The 17670-nt window shown below is 39.1% G+C and overlaps 1 protein-coding gene across 4 annotated transcripts in view; it reads left to right on the top strand.

Moving 5' to 3' along the window:
• SLC10A7 (solute carrier family 10 member 7) overlaps nucleotides 1-17670 on the top strand; it is a 256440-nt gene that overhangs the window by 179848 nt on the left and 58922 nt on the right. For all 4 annotated transcript variants that reach the window (XM_078002307.1, XM_078002306.1, XM_015139308.3 and 1 more), the window contains one exon: nucleotides 7782-7817. In XM_078002307.1, coding sequence (XP_077858433.1) covers nucleotides 7782-7817 — 36 coding nt within the window. The remainder of the gene's footprint in view (nucleotides 1-7781; nucleotides 7818-17670) is intronic.

Raw genomic sequence — 17670 nt, 5'->3', positions numbered from 1 at the left:
AGCACCGTGCCAGTGCCATTGCCCCTCCCCACACCCATGGCTGCATAAACTCTTCCAGTGGCTTCCTCTTGCTTTGAAGTGAAGCCCAAACTCCGTACCATGGATTACTAGGCCTTTCTGATTAATCTGTCTTTTAACTTCATCTCTCACAGCTGCACCCCTCACATTCTGCTCTTCGCTTTCAGTTTCTATGCGTTCTTCTTGCCTTCAGTGCCTTTACAGTCTCTTCCCTCTGCCTGTGTTTCCTCTCCCTCCACTTCTGCTGTTCTGACTCCTTTGCTTGGCGAACTCCTTTTCTTCTTTCAGTTCTCATCTTAATTGCTTTCACCTCCCTATTAAGCACTCTCATAGCTCGCTGTAATGTTCATTTTGAACATTATCATTTTATTGTAACTGCTGAACTGTCTTCGCTAAAAACCGCTGAGGTCATTGATTGTGTATGTGTCATTCGCCTCTGTGTCTCATCATCTAATAGGGTCTGGCATGGTAGTCACTAAGTAGGTATATGTTGAATGTGTCAGTGGCAAATCAAAATCTGAAAAGATCATAGGCCAAATCTAATAAGCTGATGTTTAATTTAAGTGTATAAGACCCTTAATTTTGGCCTGAAAAACATCACACTTTTTTGAGGGTAAGATGATAGAGGTATTTTTTGATCAAAGTGTTAAAGTTAGAGAGGAACAAGGTAGAACTGCTTTCTCTGGTGGGAACTATTTATGGCATAAACTGTTATGACATAAACCATATATTCACCTTTTCCCCTCAGCACCAATGATGTGTGATATGTAGTACTCAATAAATGTTTGCTTAATTAAATGTAATGTCGTTAGGACAAGCCAGCTGCCATTCCTGTAAGGCCTCACTGGGTGACATTGCTTTAATGGGATCACCACAATCCAAGAATAGGTCCATATCTTTACATATCCAGAAATGTCATCAGCACACCTTAGTGTGGTTATGTTCCAGGAGACCGATGTCTACTAGTCAGTGTGCTGTCTTCCTGTCAGAAATGCTACTTGGAAAACAAAATTATTATTAAAAGTGTTCTTGATGAGCATGGTGTATTATTCTGTCCTTGTATTGCTATAAAGAAATACCTGAGACTGGGTAATTTATAAAGAAAAGAGGCTTAGTTGGCTCACGGTTCTGCAGGCTGTACAGGAAGCATGATGGCCTCTGCTTCTGGGGAGGCCTCAGGGAGCATTTACTCATGGTGGAAGGCAAAGCAGGAGCAGGCGCTTCACATGGTGAAAGCATGAGCAAGACAGTGAGCAAGGTAGGAGGTGCTACACACTTTTAAACAACCAGATCTCATGAGAACTCACTATGATGAAAATAACACCAAGGGGATGGTGCTAAACAATTCATGAAGGATCCACCCCCGCGATCAAATCACCTCCCACCAGGCTCCACCACCAACATTGGAGATTACAACTCAATATGAGATATCGGTGGGGACACAGATCCAAATCATAGCACGTGGTCTCAGACTAGAGAGAATTAACTGGACAATTTCAGTGGCTAGTATTATCCAACTCAAATAGTCTGATGCCTCTATCTTCACTATAGTGTACTGTGCCTAATAAACAAACCAGCATGCTCATGTCAGCTGCTAGACCGTAACTGCTAAATGTTTGATTTGGGCATGTTAAGGTCCTCAGTCTGTGAAGGTCTAGTTGTAAAGGGGAAAGTATAGTCAGAGGAGAGGAAAGAAGCCCTCGCTCACCAGTCCACCAACACTTTCTTTCTAACTACCCTTCCCTAGGCTCCTAATATCTCTTTCTTTTTTTCTGAAAGTTTTCTCAGTTATATATCTTGACATTCATGCTTATAATGTCATATTCTTTGGAGACCATATATATACCCTGACTATTTTGTTGGAATTTAGATGTGTCCAGAATTCCCTATACCACCTCTTTATAATTTGTTGCTTAGGATTTGTTGACCAGTCTCGCTCATTAAATATTGGTTTGATATCATTTTGTTCTTGAAGAATAAACTTTTCACTAACTGTTTAAGATATCACTATATGCTGACCACAGGACAAAAGGTGAAGATAGCCTGGAGGTTTAGGTTGACAGTAATCTTTTTTTAAAAATGATATTTCCATTAATACAAATTCAGAAGAAAGGAGTTGTCAAAGTATAATTTTCGAAAAGTTAAAAACATGACTTTCTTACACATACAGAATGAACACATGTCAAACATTTATTTAACTGAATAATGAGGAAACCATCAGGATGGTGAAGCTAGTTCTAGGGAGATGATAAAAATGGGGGTTACCCAGGCCATTAGAAAAGCATACTGAAATAAGTATGCTGAATTAGAGACAAAACTAGCCAATGCCTACAGGGCAATAAAACTGTAATTACTGTGGTTATTTTTCTTCTAGACAGAAATCATTTCCATCACTACTGAACAAAACTTGGTAAGTTAACACATAATTTTATAGTCAGGGTCTTAACCAATAGTAAATAGAAGTCAAACAAAAGTGGTTAAGTAAACCTTGTATTGGCTGATAGATAATACTCCAAGATGACATTAAAGGGACATGCTGTCCTCTTGTTGCCTCATTTCCAAGTTTTGATCAATTGTTAATAAGTGAGACTGACCCATAAATGTGGACCCTTAAATTTATCTGGATGAGTGTATGTCCAAGAGAAAGCTCAGAACCCTGCCCTAAGAGGAACAGTGGAAGAACTGAGGACTTTTGTCCTAGAGAAAACTTACTGTAGGGGCTAAAATGCTAACTTCAACATTACTCTTAAAATATAACCCTGAGGAAGTAGCTGAAGAAGGCATCGATTTTATTTATACCATTCGGGAACATCATTTAAAAAGCCATCACCAGGAAGGAGGGTGAGACTTGCCCTAAATTGCTTCAAGGGGAAGACAGAGCAGCAGTGGTAGTGGTTTGGGAGCAGTATAAGAGTTTTCTCCTCGTGAGAAAGCTTCAGCCAGGCCACTGTTTGCCTGAAGAGCAAGGGTGTCTTCTCTCTGGGAGATTCTCTGACAAAGGCCCAGCCATCACAGTTCCCATCCTTATATAATGCTGTCCTACTTCATAGAATTGTTGTGAGGATTACATAAAATAACACAAAAGTCCTTAATACAGTATGCAGCATAAGTACTGCATAAATGTTAACTTTTATTATTTTAATAATAATTGCGGTGACTTCCCCAAAACTTAATTATGGTGCTCTTGTCAGAATGAATGCATCATGGCTGACTCATTTCCTAATGCAACTGAAAAGTAGCTTTCAGCATTATATAAGGACATGAGGGAGACAGAGAGAGGGGTTCACACTTTAGATGAGGACTAGACCAGGGTATCTCTCAGATCCCTTTCAAAACTGATATTCTTTATTCTGTGAAAACTGAGTTAATGCAGTATCCTGGAGACAAATCTAAAAAGTCAATTTTAGTATCTGTGTGATCTTTGTAGTTGTTGCAACAAAACCTCTTGATAACATTTTCTATTTCAAAAATTTCATAATTTCACTTTAGTTTTGCCTTTCTTTGCAAGTCCTATAGATGAGAGAAGCACATTAGCAGTTTTGTCGTCTTGTTGTTATTTGGGGCTTTTTGTTAGTATTTTGATGCAACTAAATCTGTATCTAAGATTTAACATGCTTTTTCTTTCCACTAAAGTCATTGAAATACATTCACCTAGTCATTCACATCTGAGGTGTAAATGGATTTTCTGAAAGTTTTTGCAGGAGACAATGAAAGCCAGTCAGTTTGTGACTTGACTTCTTCAAGTGTTGCAATCAGAAAGCTTTATACACCATCCCAATTGCAAGGATGCTAAAATTATGCCTTGATCTTGAATCTGCAAGGAGGAGGTAACATCTTTTGCTAGAAGTGCTTATCTCCTACTGCTTTGGTTTTATCCATTTTCAGGAGAATTTACTTAGGAAAGAGAAAAGAGAAATAATTAAATTGAGCTGCATGTACTCAAAAGAAAATAACATGTTTATTTAATTTTCTAGTTTTCAATGATTTTTGCTGATGCAGTTTGAATGTTTAGCTCACCATTTTTACCACTGATATTTGCAAAAACTTGACTCCAAAAAAATGTGTCTGCCATATGACATGAAGGCTTACCTCTCAATTTGTTTTATGTCATCAAAAAGACATACTGAGCCTGAAGCTCCTTTCAGATTAACTCTTAAAATACAACCCTGAGGAAATAGCTTAACATTGCAAAGATTTTATTTACACTGTTCAAGAGCACAGGCTCTGGAGCCAATGGGAGGTTCAATTCCTGGCATTGCTTCTTCCTACTTCACTCAGTCTCTCTGAGGCTCAGCATTCTTACCTAGTAGATGGGATAATATAATAATAGTACCTATGTCAGAGAGTTGTTGTGAGGATTACATAAAATAACATACCTAAAGTCCTTGGTACAATACCAAACATAAGTACTACATAAATGTTAGTTTTTGTTATTTTAATAATTGCGATGACTTTACTAAAAATTATGGTGCTCTTCTCAAAGTGGATGCCTCCTGGATGACTCTCTTCCTAATACAACGGAAAAGTAGGTTTCAGCATTATACAGTGACTCACTCTTAATGAACTTGAACAGCTATTCTTGAGAAAATAAGAAGGAATATTAAATCCAGAATTAGCAAATACTTCCTATTTGCTATGAAATTTTTACTATTTTGGGAACAAATATCATAAGTCCTTGGAAGAGCTGCAAAGAAACTATCACGTATTGGTGACTATCCATTAGAAGTATTCAGGGAGGAAAACCTGTGGATAACAACACTCTTCTATCTCACTGATTTTCTTTAATATCATTATGTTGAATTCTTTTTCAGGCATTTCATAAATTTCCTTCTGCTTTGGATCTGTTACCAGAGAATTGTTGCATTCCTTTGAAGGTGTCATGTTTTCTTGCTTTTTCATATTTTTTTTGTCCTTACTGCACATCTGGCATAACAGTTGCTTCTTCCAGTTTTATGGATTGACTTTAGTAGGGAAAGACTTTTTCCTATAGATATATCTATAGTGTTAGTTTGGTAGGTTGCCTTGGCTTTGATTCTGGATGGGCACAGTAATGTAGTCTCTGTATTTCTTCAGCTGTAATCTGCTCAGTGGTGTCTGTTGTGGTTGTTAGTGGAGGCTGTGATGAGGCATTTTTAGGGATAGGGACTCCAGAAGTCCAGTCCATGGACCCCAGAGGTGGTGGTGGAGTGCAGTGTGGACATGCCCTTAGGCCCTGGATGGTTTGCATAGGTGCTGGCAGTAGTGGGCAGAGTGGGTGCCGACACTGTGCATGGGTGCTGGCAGCAGCAGTGGTAAAAGAGGGACAGCTTCTCCTAAGGCCCACCGACGATGCAAACAGGTGTCAGCAGCAGTAGGTGGGGCAGATTAATTCCCAGGCCCTAGAATGTTGTCCACAGGCACTAGTGGCTGCAGTGGCAGGTGAGAGAGGTCTCTCCTCAGGTCTCCCAATGGTCCACACAAGCACCAATGGTGATAAGGAAGTCTGGGTCAATCCCAAGGACCCCAGACAACATGCACATTAGCGGCACACACGGAGGCCCGTCCTCAGGCCCCTACATGGTGCACATGGGTGCTGGCGGGAGCGATGGATTAATCCTCAGGTTCTCAGATGACCTGTGCAGGTGGCAGCAGCAGGTAAGCGAGGCCTAGTCTTAGTCCCCTTGAGGGTCTATGTTGGTGCTGGTAGTGGAGACAACAGGCAGGGTGGGCTTCTCTTGAGGCCTCCCAATGGTGCGCACAGGTGCCAGTGGCAGCAAGCAGTGTGGGTCAATCCCTAGGCCCCCATATGATGTGCAGAAGTGCCAGCGCACTGCTGGCAGGTGGGGCTGGCCTGACCTCTGGTCTGCAGATGGTGCCTGCAGATGCCAGTGAGTGGCACATGTCGATCTCCAGACCTTCAGATGATGTGCACGTGCAGGCAGAGTGGGCCTATTCTCAGGCCCCCCATGGGTGCTAGATGCAGTGGCACAGGGGTGGGGGGTATCACTCCTCAGGCCCCTGGACAATGCGCACTGGTAGTTGTGGCAGCGCCGGTTGCAGCAGTTATAGCACTCTATACTGAACCTTGTTTATAGATCAGTGTCCTCTACTGGATTATAAGCGTTTAAGCATAGGGACCATGTTGTATTCATTCTTGAATCTCCTGGATGAGCCCAGTACCCAGTATATAAGTGGATGTTTAATTATATGTTTAAACAAATCTGCTTGAAATTGAATGCCTCCCATGGGGGAATAGACTGAGTCAGCCAGATATTTTCATTTTCATGTGGCCCTTTAAAGTTTGGAATTCCTCCTAAAGTCTGAACTTAGTACAAGTCATTGAAGGACAGTAGCCCTTCTAAGTTATCAATTATTTGTCATTTAGCACATTTGGCTCTCTTAAATGTGTTAATGAGAACCTGTTTCATAGATACCAATGGAGTTGATAGGCCACAATACCTGTTTTAATAAGTAGGATTTAAAGTGATTCTTAGATTAAGATACTGTATTCTCTTTGGCCAATTGCAAAAGTGTGCACAATAAAAAACATTCATTCTATTGTTTAATAATAAAACAAGTCTATGGATATTCACATGTGTATATGCCCAAGAAAGACATGGTAGCATTGTTCGTTTAAGATAAGCCAGTCCTTCCTGGGCCACATGCAAAACAATTGAGTGACTATTATGACACAGGGACTTTCATGTAAATACAAAAAGGATAAAAAAGGACTTTTTTTCTTCCAAAAGTAAAGAAGTAGTCCCAGATCTGGATCTTGGACACTGTCTGGGTATAGTACTTCTGTCTGTCTCTCTGTCTCTCTCTCTCTTTTTCTGTGTGTGTGTGTGTCTGTCTGTCTGTCTCTCTCTTTTCTCTCTTAGGCACGCACAACCTCAGATTCTCTGAAATTTTAAAATTCCAAGTAGAATTCATTAATAAAAATCTGAAATGCTTTTTTTTGTATAAATCATAATGAAGTGTTGAGAGATAAAGGAAAAACTAAGACAGGCAGATAATCATCTACTGCTCCAAAACTGAAGCCTGTCATTTCAACTCCCAACTCAAACACTTAGTTTTAAAGTGTTTGCCTTCAAGAAACCTGAAAGCTGGTATTCTGCTTCATTGGCAACAGCCTCAAACTGTTCCCTGTCATTGAAGAAAACAAATCTTTTGCTCATTTCTGCCTAGGGGAGGCAGAGGGACCGAGGTGGTCCTATGTGGCTGAATTAGATGAAAGACTTGCCTTCCACCATGGAGACATGAAGTCTAATCAAGTGAAATGAGTTTTGAGATCCCAGCTCATTTCCTAGGGGAGATCAGTTCACATTACAAAATCACGACATCTCATTCATCACAACTGACGTGGTCTTTGCTCAGGAGAGGACCCCAACTGGGACTAAACCACCTGTCTTCTCTCAAAAAGGGGCATTTTATCCAAGTTAGAGTTGAAAGCCTTGGAATGAGGAAGCTTGCCAGCCACCAGCTTCTATCTGTGTGATCCATGTGCAATGTGGAAGGGAATTTAGCTTTACAAAAGGAAAGACGAACCTAAGGCAGATTGGTGGTTGTACTTTTATGATGCCAAAAACAAATAATTGTAATAGAGATGTTAAGGTATTATGGAAGAGAAAGCTAAGATTGGGACCCTCCCCTCTTTATCGCCTAGATTTTATTAAACAGCATTGAGAAGATAAGCACTCCCATGCCTCAGAGTTTAAAACGGCAAAGAAAGTGTCCTGCTTTCCAGGCTGATAAATGATCATCCTCTCTTTTATTTCTTTCAGGGCATCGTTATAACACCCCTGCTCCTGCTGCTTTTTGTGAGTATTTTGATGTTGTCTTTAATATCTTTTATTAAAAGCTATCTACAATGTTTTAAGAAAGATCATTAGAACAAAAATGAAATTTGAATTATTTTGCACCATATTTTGAATTGTTATTCCAATATTGGAATTGTACCACATAATAATATTCAGATATGAAGAAGCTTCATAATTTCATGATCCAAGAACAGCATCAGGACCTAGTCATTAGGCCTCCAGCTCCTGGCTAAATCATTATATTACAAATAAATGACCCCATGACACAGGTTACAACTACTCTACTCTTTATTTTCTCATTAGTAAAACTAAAGTGATTGATAGTGACCCAGTGTTTGATAGTGTTTAACAGAAAGAGCCCTAGGACCAGGGGATCAGAGGAAGCTTGGGTTCCTAGGCTGGTACTGATGATAACTAGCTTCCTCACCTTGGGAAAGGCTGCCTCAATTTTTTCCATCTGTAGAATGGGAAGTAACATCTCCTCCTTTCTATCGCCCAGAGATAATGAAAGGTGCTTTAAAAATTAAAAATACAAATCAATACAGGCTTCTAGTTAACTAAACAAAAACCGTTCTGAAAACAAGAAATGCTAATTAGCTGTCTTATTTCTTTTGGCAGTAAGCATATGAGAAATTAGATGAAAGATTATAATAGAAATTAATGTTATCTCATGCTGAGCAAAGCATATGTAATCATGAATGATACCTAAAATACTTTATGAACTGTGCATCTTTTCATACACACATCTTCCAAATATAAATCACTCTGCTTATCACTGAAATGTAGTGGGGATGTGTTTCTGGGAATGTAATGTAGCTGTTTGACTAACACTATTTATCAGTGAATTAAAACTGTGGGGAAAATTTATTTAATTATAGTGTAATTACCCAAGTTGGAATTCAATTAGAGTAATAGAATGAGGGACTTCATTTCTTACCCGCTGAGTAGGAAATAGGGAGGGATAGATATACTACTAAACAGTTGGATTCCACATCTTTCATGAAAGACAGTACCTTCAAGTAATAAACCTCAGCCTTACCCTCCCTTTTGAAATGCTGGCTCCATTCTGACAAGGTAAGAAGAGTCAAATAATCAGATCACTTTCCTCAGCATAACAAACTTCATTGACATGGACTCCACCAATGCAGAATTTGCAGTTAGTCAAATTGAAACTAAAGAGACTATTTGCATTAATTTGGAAGAAAAGACTTATTATGTAACTACCTGCTACTAGATGTGAGAAACTGGAATCATCCATTTGTTTATTTCCAAGACCTGGGATCACAGGACAGTTTCCCAGATGCAGCCCTTGGTGGGCACAGGATGCAGGCCTGTCTGAGGTCCCTACTCGCAGTAGATCAAGGGACTTGTATAGAGCTCAGCATCTGGTAAGTGCACAATAAATGGCTGCATCACCTAGGTTTTCTCTGCTGTGGAAGAGTGGCATCTCTTACTCTTGTAACTCATTTAAGAAGAGCAGGGGAGATGTTACAGCCACAACTAGGTGGCTGAGGCCTAGGGTGTAACACTTTGGAGTATCTCAGAGGCTGGAATCTCTGAGACCCTTTTTCGACTTGTAATTAAAGAACCAAAGAGTAATCTTCTTGCCCTCCTTTCCATATCTGTGTGGTAACATGCTGATAAAAATTGTGGCATCACTTTATTACAAGCTTTCCCCTACTCACAGACCCATAGGCTCAGGAGCTTTAGTTGTAACGTTCAACATTCTAAAATTATAGAGCTACAAGAATAATGAAAGACTTGCCAAGACCCTCAATGTAAAAGTTTAATGCTTCCCTTCTGAGTCAACGGGGCTATCCCAGTAGGTTCAGTGGCATTATCACACACATCATTAGATACATATGGTATTATGACTTTATATCATATGCATAGCATATAACACGTTTTCTCTGTTTAGGTTGTCTGCATTTTATAAACAATGGAAATGTCTTAAGCATTTGGGTTACCAGGCCTCATTTACTGAGCAAGTAATGAGCAAGTAACTGAGCAAGAACTCATTTACTAAGCAAGTAACTGAGCAAGAACCTGAATGACTTAAAATGTGAACAAAGGCCACATGTGGTGACTCATACCTACAATCCCAGCACTTTGATAGGAAAAGGTGTGAGGATCACTTGAGCCCAGCAGTTCAAGACTATCCTGAGCAACATATGGAGACCCATCTCTTAAAAATGTATATATATGAACACATCCCATAAACAGTGTACTGTTTTTCTCAATGCCCCTGTTGTGAGTTGAATTGTTTCCTCCAAAAAGATATGTTGAGGTTTTGACTCCAAGTACATCAGAATGTGGTCTTGTTTGGAAATAAGGTAATTACAAAAGTTATTAGTTAAGATGAGGACATACTGGAATAGGGTGGACCCTGAATCCAATATGATTGATGTCCTTATAAGAACAAGAAGAGAAGGCAGAGACACACAGGTAGAACTCTATGTGGTGATGGAGGCAGACATTAAAGTGATACACCCACAAGAAATACCAAAGATTGCTGGCAAGCATCAGAATATAAAGGAGATGAAGGATTCTCTCCTATAGATTTCATAGGGAACATGGCTCTGCTTGATTTCGGATTTACGGCTTCTAGAACCATGAAACAATACATTTCTGTTGTTTTAAGTTGCCCAGTTTGGGGGCTTTGTTATAGAAGTCCAAGAAACTAATACAACTCCTGGAAGTAGTATTGTCTTATTTTATCATATTATAAAAATGGAAATTTCTGGGTATTCAGGCATAAGAGTTAACGAAGGCCATTTTTGCTGATGGAATCTCAGCTGTATTCCCAACCTTTTCTCAGAATATTTCCTTCACTTTCTTGCTCCAACCAAAACCTGTCCTATGATTCATGTTTCTGACACAGCCTTGAAATGGGGGAAGGTGTCTTCCTTGTACCTCATTACCAATTCCAGATCATTTCCCATGCCTTCTCCGTAAAATACCCTGGTTCCTTTGAAGATTGTGCCAACACAGCTATACTACCTGCTACTCCTGTTTGTTGTAATTATCGGTAGAACCCCAGGCCACTATCAGTCCAAAAAAATGTTAGCATCTTCCCATTGTTTTCTTTTTAACAGTATACTTAAAAAATTCTTGGTATTTTCAGTATTCACATAGTTGGTCCTTCCAATACCCTGATCTCTAAATTCTTGACCTCATCTCCAGCAAGCTTGCCCTCCACTTTGTCTCAGCCAGCTACTCCAGGCCCTTCACTTTGTTATTGCCAATAACTACGTCCCTCAATAATCCAATTTTCAAATTTCCTCTCTGACTAACAGCCTTATGATTTATTCCCCAAACCAAAAGTTCTTCACTGTAATGGCCAATTCATTTACTTTATCACCTTTACAATGCATCTAACTATACCCCAACTCTCACCCCATGCCCTCACATCCCATCTTACCCAGCCTAGACCTCATGGTCCATCATTATAATTCCTTTATTACATGCACCATCAACAATCTTACTCATCTCTACTGCTTCATATTTGCCTGGAAAAGTACTAACCCTACTGAAATCTAACTCTACACCTTCCTGCATATGTACCTGAACTTGCTGGAACAAAAACACTACCATGCTGACTGGTCTCATTTGAAATTCATGACAACTAAATGCAAGTGAGCCTGGCAATTCTACTACTTTCCTTTAATTAATTCACTCTTCCACTCTCGAGGATCATTTCACACCTTCTCCTTGCCTCTCAAATCTCCAGTGCCTCTTTTTTCATATCAAGTATTGCCAAAAGGAAATTGGCTGACGAGGAAATAAGCAATCAGAGAAATTTTATGTGATCCCACCCACCTGCATCTGTAGCCATATTCTTTGCCTTTTCTCCTGTTTCTATAGATAAACTGTCTTTTCTCTCCTCTAAAGGAAGTTCTTTGAGTTATGTCATCTCTTATGTCCTACTTAATGATATGATTCATACAGAGATTCCTTTTTCTCCTATATTATCACATTTTCTCTCTCTACTGGATTATTTCTATTAGCATATAAGCATTCTGTAATATTACACATCTTAAAATTAAACCTCACCTTATCCTACCTGCACTCCATTTCTGTGCTCTCTTTTTATAGCAGAATTCCTCAAAAAAAGTTATTTAAACTTATTCATTACTCATTCAATAATATATACTGAGTTATTTCTACATGCCAGACACTGTCCTGGGTGTGGGAATATAACAATAAGTAAAACAGTTGTGTCTTTGCTCTCAAAACAGCATTTTGAGAATACTAGTGGAAAGAAACAACCAACAAATGAGTAGAAATATAGTGTGTGAGATGGGTGGTAAGTGCTGAAGACAAAAGTAAAATAATGTAGAGGAATAAGAAGTACTGGATTGGGATGGGAGAGAGGGTTGCTATTTTTAATAGGACGGTCAAGTTCAGATTCACTGAGAAAATGATATTTGAGCAAAGGCCTGGAAGAGATAAGGGAGTGAGACTTCTGGGGTTAGAGTGTTCCAGGTGGAGGGAACACTAAGTGCAAATGTCCTGAGGGTATACCCAGTATCCTTAAGAAACACCAATGTGGTCAGTGTGACTGGAATACAGTGAACAGGGGGGAGAAGAGATAAAGATGATGTCAGAGACAGAGAAGGGGACAAATTATTTAGGACCTTAAAGTCCTTTATAAGGACTTGGAATTTTAATTTGAGAGAGACAGGAAACCATTAAATGGGTTTTGATAAAAGGAATAGCATGTTCTGCTGTACTTTTTTAAAGGATGATTCTGGATGCTGGCTTGAGAACAGATTGTAAGGAGACCATGGTGGAAGCAGGAAGACCAGTTAGAAAGCTAATGATATTATGGCAAGTGATCCTGTTAGCTTGGACCAGAGTGTTTGAGTAAATCTGGTGGGAGGTAGTTGTAAGTAGAAGTGGAAAGTAGAACTGAGACATTGAATGAAGGTTTTTTGGGAAAGAGAAGAGTCAAAGGTGACTCCAGTCCTGAGCAACTGGAAGTGTAGAGTGGCCATTTACTAAGATAGGGAAGACTTTAGGGTTGAGCAGGTTGAAGGAACTCATAAGGAGAATTCAGCATAGGAGATACTTGGATTCCACTGACTTTCAGACATCTAAGTAGAGACATCAGGTAAGCAATGGACTACATGAGTCTGGAATTCAGGAAAGAGGTCTTAACTAGAGATATATATTTGGGAGAGGTCAGCATCTAGATGGATTTTAAATTAGACTGGAAGAAAGTGATAATAAAAAAGGAAAGGTATCAGAGGATCAAGTGCTAGGACACTGCAATAGTAAGAGATTCACAAAGTAGACCAAGGAATGGCCAGTTTGCTTAGGAGGAACACTGAAAATTTTGGTGTCCTAGAAGTTTAGCAGAGAATGTATTTCAAAAAGAGGAGAGTGATCAACTACTTCAGTTGCTGCTAATAGTTCAAATAAAATGAAGTTTCAGAATTGACCATTGGTTTTAAGAAGACAGAGGTCATTGGGGACCTTAACAAGAGCTATTTCGTCAAAGTTGTGTAGTTGAAAGCCTGATTGGATGGGTTGAGGAAAGAATGGAAGAAGAGTTAAAGACAGTGATAATTGATAACTCTTTTGGAGAAATGTTTCTGTAAAGGGTACAGAAAATGGGTTACTAACAAAGTAATAAAATATGAAGAGAAGATTTTGTTTAAATTGGGAAAATTAGTAGCACATTTGTGTCAGTAGGATTAACCCACTTATGGAGAGAAAAACTGATACAGAAAAAATAAGGGAGAGCTTATGGACACATGTCCTTGAGCAGGAGAAAAGGAGTGAGCTCCAGCGCATAGTAGCCTCCTAGAGAGAGAGATTTATTATGGGAATTGACTCATGCAATTATGGAGCCTAGAAGTCCCACTATCTGCTATCCGGAAGCTGGGAAAACAGAAAATCCAGTGATGTAATTCAGTCCAAGGCCAAAGGCCTGAGAATCAGAGGAACCAATAGTGTAACTCTTAGCTCCAGTCTGAGTTTGAAGGCTTAAGAACTAGAGGCTGTGGGTGGTGACTGGTATAGGTCCTGGAGCCAAAAGACCCAAGAACCCAGAGTCCCAGTGTCCAAGTGCAGGACAAGTTGGATGTCCCAGCTCAAAACAGGAGTAAATTCACCCTACTTCTGCCTTTTTGTTCAATACAGGCCCTCAGCGGATTGAAGGACACTTGCCCCCATTGGTGAGGGTGGATCTTCTTTACTCAGTGTACTAATTTGAATACTAATATCTTCCAGACATACCCAAACAGATACACCCAGAAACAATGTTTTACCAGCTATCTGGGCATCCCATAGTTCAGTCAAGTTGACACATTAAAATTAACCATCATATATTCCTGTTAGCATTTATTATCTCATGACATCTTAGTCATTTGTTAATTTGTTTATCTGTGTTCTCCAACTAGAATGTAAGCATCACAAGAGAGCAGGGACTGTATCTGTTTTAGTCACTGTCATGATCCCCATACCCAAAATAGTGCCTGACAGTTGAAGTCACTCAAAAACATTTTTTGAATGTTTTTGAATGTTTTGAATGAAAGTGAATGCATGGTTGGACAAATGAATGGATGCATCTGTCCAAAAAGTTGGGTTGGAGCTATTTTTAAAACTGCTGTTTTCTTGTTATATGCTCTAACTTCAGAGACATATTCTTTATTATGAAGCCACTTTGAAGGAACTGAGTTCACTTTCTCTCACACTCTCTTTGTAGAGAGGTAGCTCAGTATGATGAAAAGACATAAAATTCTGGTTTAGTTGGCAGCCAGTACCAGTTATGTAAAAGTAGGTTTTCTTTAACCCTTCTCAGCCTCAGTTTTTACCTCTGTAAAATGAAAATTATGATAAGATGAAATGAGTTAATTTTTGTGGAAGCATATTGTAAACTGTAAAGAGCCATGCGAATGTTACATTTGACACTTAATAGAGAAAAATAGAAAAGAATCCCAGGAGGACATCAAGATTCCGCAAAAGCACTCATCTGAAATGCAGCAGCTGGCCAACTACTTCAAATCTTAATCATGGGCTGAGTCCTAAGACTTAAAACTTCAGGATTCTATAACCATACATAATCTATAATTTTATAATCTTGTGTGTAAATGAGTCTGATGTTTACCATGGCCAGCAGTGAGAGCAGTGAAACTTTCCCTGAAGTATCACTTTTTACTACTTAGATCGTGTCTTAGTTCATCCAGGTTACCGTAAAAAAATACCACAAACTGGGTGGCTTATAATCAATAGAAATTTATTTCTGACAGTTCTGGAGGCTGGGAAGTCCAAGATGAAGGCAGATTCAGTGTCTGGGAAAGGCCTGCTTTCTGGGTCATAGATGGCTGCTTTTTGCTGTGTCCTTAGAAGGTGGAAAGGGCAAGGCAGCTCTCTAGGGCCTCTTTTATAAGAGCACTAATTCATTTATAAGGGCTCCACCCTCAGGACCTAATCACTTCCCAAAGTCCTATCTCTGAATACCAGCACCCAGGGGTTTGGATTTCAATATACAAATTTTAGGGGCACAGAAGCATTCAGATTATCATGGACCCAGTGTGCTTTCAAATACATTACCTCAATTATCTTAATAACATATCTCTCATTTAGGCAAGGGCAGAAATTATTGTTCTTCTTTATTTTGTCACTGTATCTTCCTCAGTCCATGGAGTTCCTGTCTGTGAGGATAAATTAAGGCCTTGTCCAGCTTTAAAAACTGTACTTATAAGTTCATTACTTGGAATTTCATATTAATCTTAACAAGAGCTATTTCATCCAAGTTGTGTACAAGTGGCAAGTGTCCACTAGATTTTAACTTCTAATAGGCCAGGAATTGGAATTGTGCATGTCTTATTCATTACCTTATCTTCAATGCCAAGTATTCAATAAATATGTATTGGAAGGAGGGCAATAGAAAGGTAGATGAGTAATGAATGATTAGAATGATTCAAATGATAAATGAATGGTTAGGAGGTTAGGAACTCAACCTGACTCATAACCTCTTACCTTTTATTTGCTATGAAAAATAAATTACAGTTTTTTTAATAATATTAAACAAAATAATCATCCTTTTATTGAAACCTATTGTGTATTGTGAATACTACAAAGATTAATCTGACATTGGTCCTTTCATTAAAGATCTTATGGTTTAATAGGGAAAATAGGACATATGCACAAATAATTAAAATTCAACTTAGAAATTATTTCACAGTTATAATATTTCAAAGGAGATTACTAACATAGAAAACACTTCATTAAATAGAAGTAGATTTTTTGCAATAAATTTTCTACTGAAAGAAAATTTTTAATTTGAGGAGAATGAAAAGGTAGATAGAAACTTCCAATGTTTCTCAATGGATCTCATGCTTACTTCAGTTTTCTTTTCATTTGCATGGTTCTGATTCTCTGTTATGTCTAACATCACTTAAAAATTTGCATATCTTTGCTTTCCTTTGATGTGGTTTATCACTAATACTATGTTTAGCAGCCGTTATTATGGTCTTTATCAGCAGCATATAATAGAGAATATTGAAGGAGAGAGATTCTAAAACTTGAAAAGTAGTATAGGATGGTAATTAAGATGAAGAAGCAATAGGGCTGAGTTAAGCATTTTGGCTGTGAAGTCAGGCGGTTGGGTTTTAAACCCTAGTGAACAGTACTAGGACGGTTGATCAAGCAGTTTGAAACCTTTCTTTCTGTGGAACCCTGTTCTCTACCAGTTGTGCAGTCTCCATATGACTGCCAGTCTCCACAGTAGGTAACTCATACTTTCTCCCCAACTACATCTTGCTTATTCTAAGAAGAGGAATGAAAGGAAGCTACCTGTATATCTAGGCTTCTTTCCTACTCCCTCTGAAAGACAAAGTAGGTCAAAGATAACTGTCCACACTATAGAAACATATCAGTATAATTCTGTGTAATTGCAGTCTAAGGAAACCATGTATTGGATGTTGTTGTCATGGGCTCAAGCCCCCAAATTCTGCAGACCATCAATTTATTTAAATAAGTCCATAACTGGCAGAGAAAGGTCAGTAACACTTTGAGTTTTTACCATTAGAACGACAGACCAAAGCCTCACTTCTCCTCTCTCCAGCCATAAAGGACAATTGAGCAAGCAAGACCTCTTGAAACATGTGGAGTGCAAGCTCTGACTGCTGCTGAAAGTCATCCTCGGAGTCATAGATGACACCATCTTCATATGTGGCGATGGTCACATCATTACCTTGGGGTATTTGACAAACATTGGCCTACATGTTCACCCATTCAGAATCATGTAAGCACCGCTTGAGTAAGTGGGGGCACTGCTAGCTCTTCTATCAACTGATTTTATATGACTTGGTTTCTTAGAGAGCCAGCCCCTCAGCAAGTAGGTTTATAAGGCACTGTGACTATTGGACTGATATACATATATGCATGTGTATTCACAAACACATATGTATACAGAATATATACATACCAGGCTCTGTTTCTAGGCTGACTACATGTTCCCTTGATCTGACTGTGTCTCCTATTAGTTTCCATTTCAGCAGTTCTTAAATTCAATAGGTTTGAATTCTCACATCTCTGCATAAGAAACCTTGTTTTTCTGGGGTAGAATAATTTTTATTGAGTAGCTAATTATGGTTACTTGATGCGTAATCCCACGTAACAGGCATGACTAGCTTTGGAGGTATTACCTTCACTTTACATGAGAAAACCTAGGTTCAGAGAGATTTTGTCCCTCGAGACTGCACAACTGGTAGAGAACACAAGGCACTTTCAGTCTGGGTTGGCCTCCCCTTGAAGGCTCCTTCCAGTTTATGCTCCTAAGCATGCCTCTTGGGAGACACGGTTTTTTGTTTGTTTGTTTTTTTAGATGGAGTCTCGCTGT

This window comes from Macaca mulatta, chromosome 5 (assembly GCF_049350105.2).
Source record: "Macaca mulatta isolate MMU2019108-1 chromosome 5, T2T-MMU8v2.0, whole genome shotgun sequence".
NCBI classification, from domain to species: Eukaryota; Metazoa; Chordata; class Mammalia; order Primates; family Cercopithecidae; genus Macaca; species Macaca mulatta.
Note: the sequence above shows the minus strand (reverse complement) of the source record. Positions and strands in the feature narration are given on the sequence as shown.